The sequence below is a fragment of the Rhopalosiphum maidis genome, chromosome 4, assembly GCF_003676215.2.
Source record: "Rhopalosiphum maidis isolate BTI-1 chromosome 4, ASM367621v3, whole genome shotgun sequence".
Taxonomy (NCBI): Eukaryota; Metazoa; Arthropoda; class Insecta; order Hemiptera; family Aphididae; genus Rhopalosiphum; species Rhopalosiphum maidis.
Window position 1 is genome coordinate 32,948,478 of NC_040880.1, and position 18,658 is coordinate 32,967,135.

Here is an 18,658-nt window from a genome sequence, read left to right on the forward strand (position 1 = left end):
TATGACCTTTTTCCATTTATAAGGTTTCTTATGCGAGCTATTATAGTATGGCACACAATCGTAAAACAAATTCTAGAATTCTAAAATAATAAAACTGATATCTCACAAACTAATTTGGATTATTCTGTTTTCTTACGTTAATTTAGTATTTGAACAATAAAATGTAGTTTTAATTTCAACTTCTTAACTTCTTGAATTACGTACATATTTCATTGTACTTAAAATCAACTTTAAAATTACCTATGTACCTACCTTCTTACTTTAATATTTATCTAACCGATTTTTTTAAAAACAATATTATATTCGATTAGAGTTAAGACTAATTAAGACTAGTTAAGAAAAAATTAATAAAATTATAACTAAAAATAAATCATATTGAGTGTTTCCGTTCAAATGACAAAATATAATTACATTTCAAGACAATGATAAGTACATACGAAAGTCATCCTCCATTCTCTTAATATTATATTTACTATCTGTACATTATATACATTAAAAAAAAAAAAAGTTAGAGAAGGAAAATGATTGTTTTATTGACGAGTTTCTATTTTAGTTTTATTTAATATGGAATAAAGAGTATTGTGTTTAAGCTAATTTGTCAAAAGGAGGTATTTTTAAGTCTTGATGATGGTTTTTATTGTATAGTTAATTATAGTAAGTAATTCAATCTAATGTGACCATATCGTATTCATTATTATTTATCATAACATCGATTAACGTTATAAATTCTATTATTTTGATAAATCCCGTTGTTGTGTTGATATAAAATATTTTCTTCAAAGGCTTTTTCTACCAAATTTTGTATTTTAATAAAGTGGCAATTTTTAAACCGCCGTTATTCAGTTATTGTATACATTTTTAGACTTGAGCATGATGGGAATAGCCGTACCTAGATTAAATGTTCGTTCGCCGTCCAGAAAACGTTCCATGCCAGCTACCAACAGTACGCACGACCGCTGTAAGTAAAATATTTTGGTATACATTATGTATTCAGTTCATTTGAAATTATAATTTTATTAAAACTATTTCGTATAAATGTATAATATAGTAAGACTTCAGAGTCTTATATAGATTATATAATATTATGTGGTGTAATGGGTATGATGTGCACCATGGCAAATATAACACATAGTGAGTTAATTACTTTATATTGTTTTAGAGCTAATTTCGTATTATATTATATAGCAGAGTGATTCTTATGTTTCGTGTTGCTATAAATAGTATCATATAATATTAGGTATCTGATTTTAAATTTAATTATTGAGTATTTCAAATTTTTCTACATTATACACATAGCTAACTTATTGTGGTTATATGATAGCGTACGTGTGTATACGCTCGGTCATATGGAACTTTTCAATTTAAAATCATAGTAATTTAATTACATTTTGTTGAAGTACACGTTTTAAGTGTGATTTTTGAAGTCGTAAAATTTTATATCTCAATCTATTTTAATGTAAAAGATCACGATAATTTTTATACGTAAAAACATAATCGTTTGAATAAATAATAGTTCACGCTTTGAATTAAAAAAAAACACCATCGTCGTGCTATTAAATTGCATACACAATACCCCTTTAAGAGTACTAGTCTGCCGTAAGATGATAAAATTAGGATCAAACTTTCAAAATGCAGTAACTTACGATGTACATCTTTAATGTTGTTTTTTTTTAAATTTTGTACGTATTTTATCGACCAATCAGAAGTTACCCGCTATACGTCAGTTCTTGGCGTGAGTCATAATTTATACGTTCAAATTCATATATACAAACGAGGTTTGTACAGTATACACTGCTGCAGCGTAACGGCATGAGTATATAATGTAAAGTTGGACCTTGAAAATTCGCTAGTATTTTGTCGCTCATGTCTGCTACAATAAAGTACATATTTTGCGTCGTATTTAAAATTATTGTACGCGTTCACACATTTTGTACGTCCGTATAAGTTATTTAATCCATTATATTACACGGGGTAATATGCAAAAGTTTACCAATCGTCCGACGATACGATAGAGAGAAACCCAAAAAGACACCTCCCCAAAACAAAAGATCAATATACACAGTCACAGGTGAGTCATGCGCCATATTCTCTTACCCCCTTTATGACCGTCATATGCTGCTTTTACAATATACGCGCTCAAATGTATAAATATTATTTAACATTTATGTTTGTCGAACTTTCAAAAACGTCTAAAACGTTTTTGATTTTGTTTTAATAGATGTTGTCACGTATAAAACGTATAATCCAATACTTATTTTATCGAATCATAAAATAATACACAAATTTGGTTATTGTTAAAACCAATTTTAATTTTTTTTAAGTATTATTTTTCATACTCATTTTAAACTGTTTATTTATTTATTTTTTTTTTTTTTGAACATATAAAGTCATTTGACATTTAATCTTTTACTAACGGGACCTAATAACAGAAAATTATTATTAAGCATCATACCTACCTACCAGTTGTATTATATTATGTAATAACTAATGTATTCATTGATATTGAATTATTGATAATTATTGCACATAATAAATTCATAACTTTATCTATGTCTATTGTCTAGTAATTTGTTGATATTTATTTTCATAATCTTTTCTTTTTTTTTTTAATAAAATTACAATATCATACTAACCTAAAATGTTATTAAAATATCTACTAAAAATAAATGTTCATAAAAAACAAATTATTTGAAATCATTTGCGTGGTAAGCAAAAAATAAATACCTCGTTTGTGTTCGAATTGTAGCAGGATATTAATAGTACTTATTGGAAATGATAATCAAAATGAATTGTTTAGCGAATAGAACAAATTCATTACTCGTGTATAATGTTGTGGTCTCGCATCGTCATTTATACGAACTGTTGACCTTTTGTTTATACATTCGATAAGAATTAAGAACGAAAAAACTGTATATATAGTCATAAATCTTGAATTAATGTTACCACCGTATCTAAATGTACCTATACGATTTACTTCTATTTCATAACGGCCGATGACATCATTTACGGCACCTTACCTATATTAATAAAAAAAAAATAAGATAAACACTACCTACTTAAATTCGAAACAAACGAGCAGGGACGTTGAACACGAGTACTTGAACGACGATACATTATATCGTAAATCGAGTAATAGTAATAATAATAATAATACATTTTCTGTTATACAGTCAGTCGACAACCGCCGTCGTCACGAAAAATATTCGATACTATACGGAGGGAAATTGGGTACAGCGTCGCGTATTACGTATATAGCACAAATTAAACAACATTGTGAAACGGCCGACTTCACCCGGTACTTCGGCGGTATAAAAATAATAATGCATTAGCATGAGACATAGTCTCGTGACTCGCGATTGAACACGATAAACAGTCTATAAATTATTCGTCGTCGTCGCTCTGCAGGCTTACTGTACACATCAAAATAATAATATTTTAAGTCGGGTTTTTCTTTTTTCGAAAATATACTTTTCCAGTCCTTATGAATAAAAAATTATCCGCGTTTTGCAGCAACAACGTTCAAAACAAATGTTCCCGAATGGTTTCATATTTTCGACTAATCGTCGAATATTATATTACATATTATGATTATTATGTTATGCGATAGGCATATAACTCGTCCTGTATAAAACGCACCACAGTGCGGATACGGTTTTTATTTTTTTCGAACAATTTTCATTCGGCAAAACCTCCCGCTCGACTGCTACGTGCCACATAATAATAATAATAATCATAATATTTATTTTTATACATTAGCATATTATTATTATTATTATTATTACTATTATTATTATCATTATTATACAATGCACCACACTATTGCACGGCGGCCCGTGAGCAAGGTTGCAGTCGGACCGTCCCCCCCCCGCTCGCAACCTCTCCCATCCAATCCGCTCTGTGTGCGCGTGTGCACGTAAAGTTGTATTATAATAGTGCCACCGCAGCGGTTTCGTAAGGTCGATTCGGGCCGCGTGTGCGTGTGCGTTTGCGTGAGCGTGTCCGTGTGCGAGAGTGTGTGTATAGGCATGTGATCGGATGACTCATCGTAGAGACGCCGCCGCCGCCGCCGTACGCCTCGCTCTGCCGCATCGTCACGACGCACAACTATCGCCGCCGCCGGTGACCGCGTAGTATTGATATCGATGTTTGTCGCACCTGTCCGCCGTCGGTCGACCGTGGACGAAATACCTTTCGGGTCGCTACACGACGAACGAGCGGACGGGGAGGGGGACCCGGGTAAAGCGGGTAAATAGCGTCGTATACACGACGTATCAATCATCCCCTTCTATTTTTTTATCCGACGACGATCCACCACCAAGACGCCAACCCCCGTCGAAGACGACCGCCCCGTGCGTCGGGGTTGATCGTGGTGCCTGGCCGAGTGCATGCGCGCTCGATGTTTGCCGCGACGATATCGCCGCCGCGTTACTGTTTCCGCGTCGTTATAATGATATTAAATCGCGTACGACGCGAAATCGACGTCGACGCCAAGCGTGACTGTAACATCGATTGATGGCGAGCGCGCCCGCGCCGTGCTCTCGGCGAGTTTTTTTACACCGCCGCCACACTACTACCACTACTACACCACCACCACCACCACTACTACTACTACTACTACTACTACAACTACACTACTATTACTATACTACTACTACTACCACCATCGCCGCCGCTGAGACCACGACTAATACCGATACACGGACACTGTACGAAACTCGTGCGCGCCATCCACACACGGGTTCGTCGCGTAAGGTCCGCCGCGCACCGCAACGTACATGATATTGTATATTGGTCATTGCGATGTTACAAATCTTAAAAGGTTTTTGAATTTTTATTTCCGGCCCTCGGCCGTGACCCACGCACAATATTATATCTAGTGAGTTTTGGTGTAAACATCGTGTAAACACCGTAAACAGTTTGACGTTTTCGTAAGTCTTCGCTGTCGGTTTTATACGCGATTCGATATCATAATCATACGTATCGGCCAGCGCACACGACGAGACATGGGTGCCGTCGACCGCTATCGGGAATATTCCTACGGAAACTGATCGAATTCCCACTGACCGGATGACTGGGGTAAGTGTGTTGAGCGTGTGTGCCCATATCACTACGTATGCCTACGAGTGCGTATAACGTGTGTGTGTGTGTGTGTGTGTGTGTGTGTGTGTGTGTGTGTGTGTGTGTGTGTGTGTGTGTGTGTGCGCGCGTGCGTGTACGAGTGTGTAATCGTAGGTACCTGCATTAGCGTGAGGATATGTTTTTTTTTCGAAACGGTTTTCGGTCAGTCGACTTTCACCGCGAAATCTCCCGACGTCGTTATAATAATATAATAATATAGTGTTATACGCCGCCGTCGTACAGGTACCTACTGCAGGTGTCGTCCGTTCGCTTAAATATTTCATTAGGTTTTTACGCAATCGCACGCCATGCGATGACATTCGACGTACGTATAGAAATTCTTTAGGACGACGCGAGAAAAAAATCGAATGCCTCCTCCTCAGATTCTTCATTTTGTACCCGAGAACGCCTGCGTTACCTATATAGTTATTATTATACAGGTACGGTCGTCGATCGACGTAAACCTCACGTTTCTGCGTTATTGCAACAACCGCTGCAACACGCTCGATCTCTTCGGCTGTGACGACTGACCAAATAATAACGCCCGACCTGTGAATATAATACATTTATCTTTGCCTTCGAGAATTTTCAAACTGTTTTTATTTTTATACTCTTACACATATATGTTAAGTTCATGCTGTAACCGTTGGCAACATTTCAAAATTTTCACGTGACCCGTGCAATTTTAAACAAATTTGCATATTTTTCATTATTTTTGTTTAATTGCGACTCGAACAAAACTGATATCGGCCGGTGCATCAGGTTTCTTAAGTATCTTATTTTTTTATTATGGTTTATCGGATGATTTTTTACTTCACTCAACACGTTATAATTTATATTAATAAGGTGACTCATACATTTCTAGTGTAGGTGTTTCGTTTGAAGGAGTTTTGAAATGGTCGTTTATATAACACGCAGCATTATAACTTTGAATCAATATATACCAAAATGTTCAACATTTGCAACATCAGCAGCAAAATTAATAATTATTATGATATTATAGTTTCGCAGATCATTTTGAAAATTACAACCCGATAAATATTAATAAAATATAATATAATCATAAATACATTATATTGTTTAATATATGTATACATTGAATTATCAGTATTAATAAGCTAATTGCTAATCAGTAATTGAATTTATCGCTATTAATTATTTGTTTATATAGTTTAATTATTATTTTTACGTTACATAAATTATAGAGTAGAGATGACCGATGAGCAAAGGATTATTTTCATATTTTTAACAATAATATATCATTTTTACTTGCGAAGAAATTAAAAATATTAATAAGAATTTAAAACGAAATTTTTGTGTTACAATTAAATTATGACCTTTGATGGTGAGTATTATTTGTGGAGTGGGAGTTTAAATCAGAAGGGATGGTAGTGTGCAAAGCTCAACACATGGTAGAATATTAAGTTAACAATAAGGCATAAGGCTAATATCTCAAAAAATTAAAATATTGCCAACAATTTATTGATTTATACACGAAAATAACATTATTATATAATATATTACATAACATAAGATTTAACAAGAAATGAAGTGGTTAAATCATTGCTAGTTTCCTTCGATCTTTTAATTTTTATTCCAACACTGTACGAAACTGTTAATAATCCAGGTTTTCTTGCAAATTATTAAAATAATTGTATAAAAAATTGGAGTATGGTATTTAATGACGGAATTAATAAGTTTATTTTAATTTAGTGTAAAAATACTGTTTTAAAGTTTTAAAGCATAAAACGTATTTGACAATCAATCCATTTATTAATACTTTTTGTTTAAAAAAAAATAAAATATTAATAAGCAGATAAAAAGTTGAGAATTGTGTATTATCTCAAAAAAGTACATAATATGTACAATTTATTATGGTGTCGTTTATATAATTACCTATATCACAAAATTTAAGTTATATTAATTGCTCCCTCCAATCATTCAAGTACAAGTACTTATACCACAATTACTCGTATTTATGTATAGAAATAAAATGTTCTCTGTTTCAAAGATAGTAAGTTCATCGCTTCACCGGTAGTTATCATCTGAAACGTAATTAACATTATTTCGTCTTAGTTTTGTAAGTATGTATATTTTACAAAAAAAAAAAAAATTACAACCACGTCACAATAAATAAAAATAAAAAAATACAAGTAATCTGAACACGTTCCTACTTACAGTCTTACCCTTAAATAAAAAATACAAATATCTTTAATTCAAAATGAATTATTAAAATACTTATTAATTAACCATAGTTTATTCTGAAAATATGATAATTTTCAATTTTACAAATCAATAAATCATTTATATAAATATAATATATTTTTTTCTGACGTCTAACACGATTCTTAACAGTTAATATTAAAATTATTAATTATAAGTGTCTAATTTAATGTAATAGTTTATATTATTTATATGAATATATTTATTATTTTATTTATTTATTTATATCAAGAATAAACGTTTATATTTTTAAAACTGAGTTACAAATCACTATCATATTCATCAAAAATATTCTATCAACATAATTAATTGATTGCAAGTTTATAATTTTGGAAAATTATTATTTTTTTTGCATATATTTGTGCATTTACACCAATATTTATTAGGAAAATATAAAATAAAGTTGGTTATTGTGAGCTATCCCATTAAACGCACCAATTAATTAATTTTTATTATACATAATTATGTTGCATAATTATTATTTATTTAAAATTAATTTTTATAGATGTTATTTGAAATTTAAGTAATATTGATTTTTAATGCCACAGTTTAAAACACTTATACTGACAGTACATGTTATATGGTTATTTTATTCTAATTTATGCCTTGTGGTTGACGTAATTACAATTTATAATTTCTATCGTGTAAATATATAAGCATCGTGAATATACACGGGTACACATATTTAATACATTCAATTTGAATGATTTCTTCAAAATAATTCACATTTGTAGTATTATTATAATCGCCTGTGTGAGTAGATACAAACATTTTACAAGCGTATAGTTATTTTTTAATATTACGTTTAAGGCTAATTATACTACTCAATAAACTATAGTATTTATGTGAATTGTTGTGAATCAGTTTGCAGTTTGAAAGCTCACCAACAACGTTGCTCCATGTCGGCCGTTTGTTACGAGGGTGGAGTCGGCGGTAGATCCCGAGCTGGGCTTAGGCTCAGCCTGAACAGGAGTATCAGTGAGCCGGGCCCAGCAACACCAATTACTGTTTCTACACCAACAACCTCAAAACGATTTCGATTGGAATCGATACCTAGTCTACCGGTTAGTTTACCCGCTAGCCCCAATTCTGACGGTACAAATTTAAGCAGTGCTCTAATACTCAACAAGGTATGTATATTCAAGTACTGCATATATATATTATATATAGTAATCGTGTAGGTATAATATAAACCTACTATATTATATTTTATCAAATATTTATTCTTGCCGACCAATCGCTGATCTATATCCACAGCTATAAACTGACTCACCGAGGAATGACTTAATATGCCATATTTATAAATATTATAAAACTTGATACCTTTAGGCACCTAGCTATATCATAATATAACGTTTTACTATGTTATCTCTGTATAATAATGTCAAAAGGTTGAATATATCTAGTCGGGTTAGATTTGCTTTCTGCTGCAATGTTATACCTCAGCAAAATGGCACGTCATTCGTTTTTTATTTACTATTAAATTTTGTATTATAATAAATATTTATTATCGTTAATATCATTACTTGTATCAGAGATAATTATTGTATTATTATAATGTAGGTAAAACGAATGAGCAGTGATTATTTTAGACAAAAACTGGAACTTTTTGGTCCGGCGGTCTTGGCTATTGACTGTCGGTCTTTCGTGTGTTACAACGTCAGCCATGTCAGGGGTGCTGTGAACGTGAACGTTGCCGACCGGATTAACAGACGGAGATTGCAAACAGGAAAAGCAACTTTGGTAGAGTTGGCGACTTCTAGGGACGCCAAAGATGCTCTAAGGAGGCGTGGGTACAGAGAAATTGTGGTGTATGATGACTCGACTACAGACTTAGACAGAGTGCCCCATACCCATCCTCTGATACTAATCCTTGCTTCATTAGTGGATGATGAAAGAGAACCGTCGTTTCTTATCGGTAAGTCACTAAACTGTAAGGCGTAGTTACAAGACTTTGAACCTTGAGGACTTAGGCTATATAGTATATTATATATTTATTTTGAATAATTTTAAATTGTATGCACCTGTGTATATACATTATACATTATTTATTGTAATTCAAACCCCACCTGTAAGAGTAAAGATTTTATACACTTATTATTTTTATATTATAAATTATTCGTGAAATAATCTGTTTCAATATACTAAAGTGACACATTAGATAAATACAAGATGCGTAGGTAGCTAGTATAAAATATGAAGAGCAAATAAATATATTTCAAATCAACTCTTGACAAGTGGCAATAATAGTCACATTAAATTAAGCTATCTTGACTTATTATTAATTATAAGTTAATATTGTATTAATATTTATACTTATCAAAAAAAAAAAAAAAAAAAATTGGTAAGTATAACATAAGATATCGTTATGAGGATATCAGTGCACTGTTTGTTTTCTCTTACTGGCCCACGCGCAACATGGACAAAAAGCATTCACGCAAAATAATTTTGTTTATATTTTTGAATAATCTTAAAATGAAATTATCCAACACAAAAATTAAAAACAATAATATTTTTAAGGGTATGGTTTATATAAATATTGTCGTTTCAAAACAATTTAAATTTACTTAAAAAAACTTAAAAATATTATCCTCTATCATTTTTGTTGACAAGTAATTTAACTCTAAGATTACTTATCATTAAAAATAATTTTACGTAAATGCGTTTTATCTATGTTGCCCGTGGGTCTTATATTTTGCTTTAAACAAATGATTTTAATCTACTACCTAAATTAAAAAATATTGTCTAGTAAAATATTCAAACATTTACATTTTTACAACGTTTTCATCATTATTTAAATGATTTTCTGAGTACATACTACATTTATATGATTAATTGTCATTATTGTCAATATGTGTATAGTATTTGGATATAATAGATATATGCATATATACGTATATGTATATATATATTTATATATATATATATATCATGTTAATTTGATAATTATTATTGTATCTATTTTATACCATCATTAAAAAAATAATATTAACTAGATTAGTACTTTAGGGTTATTAATTTATAGTAATGATCTTAGACAAAATATTATTAAAAAATTATACATATACAATGGGATTCTCTTAACAATTAATGCTCATAATTTCAAAATTATCAATGTTTTTCCAAATACTACTCGTATTTTTAAATAATTCGGATAAATACTTGAAAACAATATTTTTTAAAAATATAAGATATTTTTACAACATAAATTACCATAAAATAGCATAAATTGACTTTGAAAAAAGAATCAATTATAAGTATTTAACATTTAGACGAGCTGAGTAGTAGACCATTTTGTGGAGTATCTGTCTGCCACTCACCTTCGGCTCATATAAAATTTAAAAACATAATCTAGGGTCTGGATTTTTATGTTAATGTATTTTTTCAACATTATGACTAATAACAATTCTGACTAAATATTTCGACGTTTCAAGTCAAATACGTTTTTTTATGAGCATTTAAAATTAAAATGTAGATAAAATTGGATATTCAAGTATAAAAAAACGATTTCTCCTCAAACGATTATATTTAAAAGGTGTTAACCCGTAAAACCGTATAGAGTATATAAACTCATTTAATGATATTATTTTTTGTATTTGTGAACACACAAAATATACAATATTGTCCATAAGATAGGTATGGCGTATATAGGACCACAGTTTCTAAAAATTCTTATTCTCACTGAATGGTTATAATTTTTTTGTATAGACGTGCTTTACATTATACGAGATTAAATATCGTAGATTAAAGGTATGTAAGTATAAGATACACTAACTGTACTATTTTCTATTGTATCTATATATTTCTTGTTAGTTTTTTACGGGAGTTATAGAAGCAATTAAACGAAAATCACATACCTTCATAATTTTTCATGAGCGTTTGAAGATAACATTTTTGGCATTAGATTTTCAAATGTACCTAATAATAAATCATAGGCTTTTATAACACGTTTTCCTCAAATGATATTTATCATTTTGTTCATTAGTTGATTAAAAAAATATTAATCGTAGATACTAAAATACTTCACTATTCTTAAATTATTATTTTCTTTAGGTACAAAATCTAATTATCCAAGTGTTTAAAGTAATACTAAGCTACGAATATTTATACGTATTTGAAAATTTCGAATTTTCTTCTCTGCGAAATTCGATAAAAATGTTTATACTCAGATAAAAAGCTTACAATTTAATATAAAACATCTTATAAGTTATTCTTACAGAAATTTTAATTATTAAAAATACGTATAAACAATATTACAAATTCAAATTTTGACAAAATAAGATATTTGAACGAAAATAACTAGTTATTTTGGTCTTACTTATAAGTTATAATCAACTACTACCTACTGTTATTCAAAAAAGTAGTAAAAATGTTATTCATTTGTTAAAATATATTATAAATATCTATGTATTTTAAAATATTTCACCGAGTTCTGACACTAAACCAAGGGCGCCCGGGGGGATACCTCCTACTATTTTAGTTAATATTAAATATTAATTGTTTTATTACCTACTTACATGGCTTTAATATTTATACTTTAGACTTTGACCCCCTCCCGGCTTATATTTCTGCGGGCACCCTTGTACTAAACCTCTCAACAGATATAATAAATTATTTGTTGTTTTAAGAGCATTAAATAACTTTGAGATCTAATGAAGAATACAACTTTATTATAGAAGTGTGGAATGATGATGCTATATTGTATTATTGTTTATAATTTAGTTACTCATATATTGTCACTGAATTTTATCTTTGACCTAATTTCTATCACGTAATAATACAATAATATATTTCATTGCGTTGTATAATCAATAAATACAATTATTAAAAATTACTGAATCTGCTATGAGAACTAGTAATGGATAATTACTTAAGCTTTTGTTAAAAATATTTTGTTTTGTTGTAGATTTATAGAATATAAATCTACACGCGTCAGGCAAATTAAAGCAAATTACTATCTCAGTTATATATTAATAAGAGAATCCCAGAGTTTTATAACACATTCAAATTTTAAGCGAGTTATGAGTATGTAAAATATTAAAACTTAAAAATTTTCATAGCTTACTTGTTTAAAAATTAAAATAACTTAAAAAAAACCACGAAAAAACACGGATAAATTTTTTACCTTTAAGTTTGATAATAGATTATATATATATATATAAATATAATTATTGTGTTATTTTTATCCACTTTATTATTAAAGCCATTAGTACACAAAACAGAATTGCTTAAACACAAATGTGCTTGTTGTTCGTATGTGTCATACAGAGACAACACATGCTGGTGTTGCGTCCTCTTAAGGGATGAAGGGAGTGGTGAATATATATTATATTATACTGTCATTATATTCGTCAATTTGTGTTCGGTCATTATTCGCGATATATTCGTCAATCCTTAATATATTGGTTGCCCACTCAATTTAGTTACATATACTTACATTCTATTAAATTTATTATTACGAATTATGAAGAAATAATTTTAAATTATACGTACCTGTAAATTGTATACTAAAAATTGTCGCATAGAAGTTGTTAGATACTAACATCATCAGTCAACCTTTGGAAATTGTCTGGAATAAAATCAAAATATGACATGATCATTCGTATAAAAAATGTATTTACAACTTACAATTGTGAAATTGAGTTAATTTGTTTATTAACAGTATTATCGCATTCACATTTACATTTTATTATTTTTCCTATTAATGAATATATTAAGAATTTAATGAAACATCATACAATTATCAGTATAATCAAACATATGATATGTAATAATTACAAATAAAATAAAAATAAAAACATATAGTATGACGTAATTGTTCATTATGCGTTTATACATGAATCAATATGTTGAACTTTATATTCTCGACAAACCCACAATACTGAAAATATTATCGATCATTATTATAGCTATAGCCGTTATAGGTAATTGGTATGATTTGCTATATAATATTATGTAGGTAGGAACTTTATTTCATTGTTTCCTGTAGGCAAAACTTCAACTGATATAGTCCTAAAACGCATAAACTTACTACAATAGTGATTTTTTGTTGGACCATCGCGTGTTATGTATTATATTTACTACTTATAATAAGTGATTGCACATATTAATTTCGTTACAAGTTTGGTCGAAAGACTAGTGGTGATGGAATAATGAACATAAGCTACCTAGTATATGTGCACAATAAGACCAAATGAAAAAAAATTATTTTTAGTGAACTTTGGTGCTACTCGCACCTACTAGTTGTCTACGCACTTTGACACCAATATTGACAGTTGAATTAAAGTATGGTTTATTTTGAGAAACCATTGTCACAACGAAGTGAAGCATCTGCCATCCGGTACGCAGACAAAGATCGTCCTTACCAGGTGGAATACATATGATTTGAACAACATCAGACATGGCGACGCGATACGCATAATATATATATATAACCTTATTCATATTACCATCGTACAAAGAAATTCCGTAGATAATACCCAACACAGTCCCTGTAAATCCACACCAACGCGTGACTGCTGAGTAGTATCAGCTGTTTCATAATTTGTAATATTATTTATGTTATATGTAAATCTGAGCAGTGAGCACAAGAACACGTTTTCGGATGTATGTAGTTACTATACGCTATTTTTTTTCATCCATATTATTATTGACATAAATACAAAACCGTGTAAAGTTACTAAACTATACTTAAAAAAAATTACAATAAAACTAGGTAATTATAATATATATAAGGTCATTTTTAACAATGAAGAATCGTCAATTATTTTTCAAAAAAGTATTAACTACATTATTATTTTAAACGCTTCTGTAATACCCCATGTTATTTGTATTAGAAACACGGACTACTTAAATATATTAATCTCCGTAATGTTACAGATTTATTTGAAAAAAAAAACTGAGGGGAAATAATATAAAAAAGACCTACCCTAGGGGGTAGCTTTCTTTTGCCGTGGGGTTTCCTAGATGAGTGCTCTGTATTTTGTTCTGGAAACAATAAACAATAGTTATCCAACCAGCAACCCTTCTGATTTCTTACAAGTGTTGTGTATGTGTCATCGAGTGTTCGCGAAGGGTATACATCGTATTGTTGTTATACTTTGGCCACATGTGCATTTAACTATATTTAATGTTGTTTTCGAAGAATGGCCGATTGGGTAATTGCAATTTTTATATCCACAATACGCACGGGTATCGCCTTAAAAAGCTGAATTATTTAAATATCCTTGAAATAAATGAATTGCTCGGTAGCATGAAACGTATAATTATTTTACACCACCTATATAGTTATTAGTCTAAAACAACCTAGACTACGATGACATTATTATTGTTTTATCAAGTTATTATAATATTCAGTATCCTAAATGTCTAAACGCAATATACCTACAACTATAACGCTAATTAAAATTTACGACTAGAAAATAAATAAATTTGCTATCGAACATATTATAAAATGTTGACAATAAAATTTATTGAAAAAAAATGCAATCCAAATTGTTATAGATACCGTGATATTAGTGCATTATAATCGAGGGAAAGGTAACGGTCTATAATACTATTCAACTATTATGCGAAAAATGTTGTTTCAGATTTATAAATTATTCAAACCATCGGCTTTTATATAACTTAAAACATCTGGTTTGTTGTACGAGGGTTGTCGCGTTCGTGGTGTGCGTCCCTAATTGAAAAATCCCAATGGATTATACTCTCACGTATACAATGATGACTAACGATACAGTATCCCTTTTATTTTCTGCCCTTAACTATATCATGTGGTAAAGCCAGTAACTACCGTTCAAATCTATTTCAATAGAGCCAATTAATAACGTTAAACGGGTCAGAATTATTATCATTAAACTATTATTTGTATTTAAGTAAAATAATAATCAGGATCAAAACAGTACTGTAAATTATACAGTATACACATTAATAATAAACTATGATAATAATATATATAGGTACATAATATAATGTGAAATCAAATCACGTACGACTGCACTAAAATAAATCTATCCGAATAAATACATATTTAAGTACTTACTTGAATTTATTTAAATACTAGTTAATTTTTAAACTAAAATCGTCTTTATTTATCGTTTCTATAAGGCGTGAAATATAAAATTAAAAAATAATATTGAAAGTACTCATTAATGTTACTTAACCTAATCTGTATCGACTGTTAAATTTATTATTCATCACACAATGTTAATGGTTTCTTAATATCACTGATTAAAGCCGATTTTCATATTTTATGTATGAATTCAAAATTGATATATTTAAATTAGTTTTTAATATGAAAATTAGAATTGAAAATTTAAATGAATGTTTGATACAACAGAATCACAGTCATTCAAATTAATTATAATGTCATTAAAACGCAATTCAACTATCTTAGATTTCTATATTTTTTTATTGCTCAGTCTCGGAAGGGTTATCCTAAACACATAATGCGTTTGCCGAGTTAATCATTTTAATCGATTCATTAACATGCATGAGTCATACAGATTTTAAATTTATCGGACTTTTCATATTACATGCTTTGTGAGTGCTCCAAATGCTTTAAGAATAGTATAATATATACCGAACACGCGGTTGACTCATGTTTATTGTAAACGACATAATATAATGTTTTCCAGATTATAGATTGTGAGAAAAAAAAAGACGTTTTGTGTTTATTCTAATGGTTTTTGCTGAACAAAACGTAGACGTTTTGTTATGCACAGTGACTAAAACAGATTCAACACGAAAGCTATATAGGTACAATATAATACGATATATACGTACGTCATATGTATATCATATGAGGTATAAGAGTTAAAAAATTACCATAACATTATTGAATATAAACACGAAATAAGAAAGCCCTCTCTACATAATGTGCTCGTTTCGAAATTGAATTTTGTCAACCCCGTTCTATTGTCGAGCGATTTCAAATGATTTTGTTTTACATTTTTTTTTGTATTCGATAAGATCTAATATAACAATATATTATGTATGCTTTATGTGTGTACAGATTTAACATTGGTGATATTTGCGTCTAACGTCGTAACAAATACCTATATCGTTAATGTTTATTACATTGCAGCGGGCACCTATATATATATCATTAATGACAAACGTTGTGATTCATACGTTATTATCCACATTAAATTATTACCTCAGGATGATTCAGTGTCGCAGAACTGCAAGGAGTGGCAAGAAATTGTCTATGAAACGACTGTCTATGTATTAATAGGTTTTCTGGGAAATGACCATACTATCCCGATATTACTGCACAACGCCGATTATTAAGACGACAATAATTACTCGCTCTTTTTTCAATGCACTTTATCGGTGCCTACCTATAAACACTATTTAACGCGTACAATAATGCTCATACAGGTGTATACTGCAGTTTCCACTTTCCACTCGGTCCACGCTACAGTATATTGTAAATAATATTTTGTAAATCACGGCGAGGATCGAGGTGAAAGGCTGTAGTGTTTTCAATAACGAGGGTTATTGTATACATACACTCGTATATAACCTCTGTTTGTTACAAAAGTATCCTTATTATTACTGTTACCGATAGCCGCTCGACGTCGTGAAAGCGGTTCGAATAAGAACGAATAGAATAATAGTCGCAAGTACGGCTATTAAATTATATAGATAGTGTGTGTGTGTGTTATTACATTATTGTATCTCCTGCAGTCTCCTGCGTGCGTATTGTTTTAAGTATACGGTATCCGTACGATTGAATGACCGCTGTAACAAGTTTTGCAGCCTGAGAATAGAACGTCGGATGAGTGTATGACTTTTATATTAAATCAATTATAATTATTTAAGTAATTTATGTTTTACAACCTTATTTATTGTGTAAACGAACAATTGACATCATATTCGATGGTAAAATTCTGTGTGAAACACTAAAACATTGCGAATATGTCTTCAGAAATATTAATTATTTATTTATCCTAAAAGACATAAGTACTACATTACCTGCACTAGGCCAAACACAGAAAATGGTTTTTCACAAATACTGTGGGTGCAATTTTCATAAATTTGGGTTTGAACGCGCTTAAATAGTTTTACTTAATACCTAATATAAGAAAAACAAAAGTTTTACTTCTACATACGATGATATAAAAAAAAAAATTGTCAAAGAAGTATTTTTCCTAAAATAAAATGTATAGGTAACATCATTATTTTATATAATATTGTATTTAGTATATATTTTAAAATTTTAATTGAACTTGGTTAAGGAAATTTTACAATAATAATCACGTAGAAAAATATAATTAACGTAAGCATATTATCATAGAATATATTTTTTATACAACTATCAAAAATTAATTTGACCGGATATTTTTCTTCATATTAAAAATCACAACTTACAACTATCGAAATAAATAATTTTTGCTTAAACTATAATAATTAGTATTTAATATAATTAATACATTTTCAAAATTGAAATTTTTTTTTATAGTAGCAAAAGTAGTCCTCGATACCTCTTAGTTGTCCGTACCTATTCGTCGCAACGTTTAGAGATATTGTCAATTTGCTGGCAAGTAGTTCCATTTTTCGGAAAAGCCTGGAGACATGTAACGGGATATTTAGAGTATGAGAATTACATGAAACTTTTTGGTCTATGAGTAAATGTTTTTCTCGAGAAAATTACTGGTCTCAAATAAAAAGTACATTGCGAGAAAAAATATTCACTCAATTAAATAATAGTTTAAGCAATTGGAATAAATTTTTAAAGTATAATATTAATATAATATTAGTAATATTAGTAATATTAGTATTTCTAGTAATTGTTTTGTTAAAAAAATTAACATGATATAATTTTAGGTTGACAACTAAAGATCTTAAATGGGGTTTGGGTATTTACCTTTTAAAATCAAGTTGAACATAATATAATCACATCATGTAGGTAGTCTATTCCTAACCGTTCCAAAACAGTCATTCGTGTAAACGCTTCAAAAAAAGTGTCAATAATACTCATTTGTTTTTTTATTAGATGACATCATTTTTTTCCACACTACTATGCATAATTGTTTTATTATTTATATATATATATATATATATATATGTAATCATTATCTAAATATAACGAATGATACATTAAATACGTGAAAAATAAATTTATATTCAAATGGTCGCACATGTGCAAATAATAGTGATCGTTTAGAGATTTATGATTTTTGACATTTATGAATTATGTGTGTAAAATTATTTTGGTAATTCGGTAACGAAAGTGTCAAAATACTCTTATTTGGTATATTTACCTATATCTGCAATGTACTTTATAAATTCAGTACACTGATAAAAGATACAC

General features: G+C 29.7%; 1 protein-coding gene across 4 annotated transcripts in view; it reads left to right on the top strand.

Moving 5' to 3' along the window:
• LOC113560511 (dual specificity protein phosphatase 10) overlaps window positions 1-18,658 on the top strand; it is a 35,831-nt gene that overhangs the window by 6,042 nt on the left and 11,131 nt on the right. For 3 of the 4 annotated variants that reach the window (XM_026966418.1, XM_026966421.1, XM_026966419.1), the window contains exons 2-4: window positions 863-958; window positions 8,206-8,471; window positions 8,905-9,259. In XM_026966418.1, coding sequence (XP_026822219.1) covers window positions 863-958; window positions 8,206-8,471; window positions 8,905-9,259 — 717 coding nt within the window. Of the gene's footprint in view, window positions 1-862; window positions 959-4,677; window positions 5,077-8,205; window positions 8,472-8,904; window positions 9,260-18,658 lie in introns of those variants that run through there. The other variant, XM_026966422.1, reaches the window with a different exon arrangement.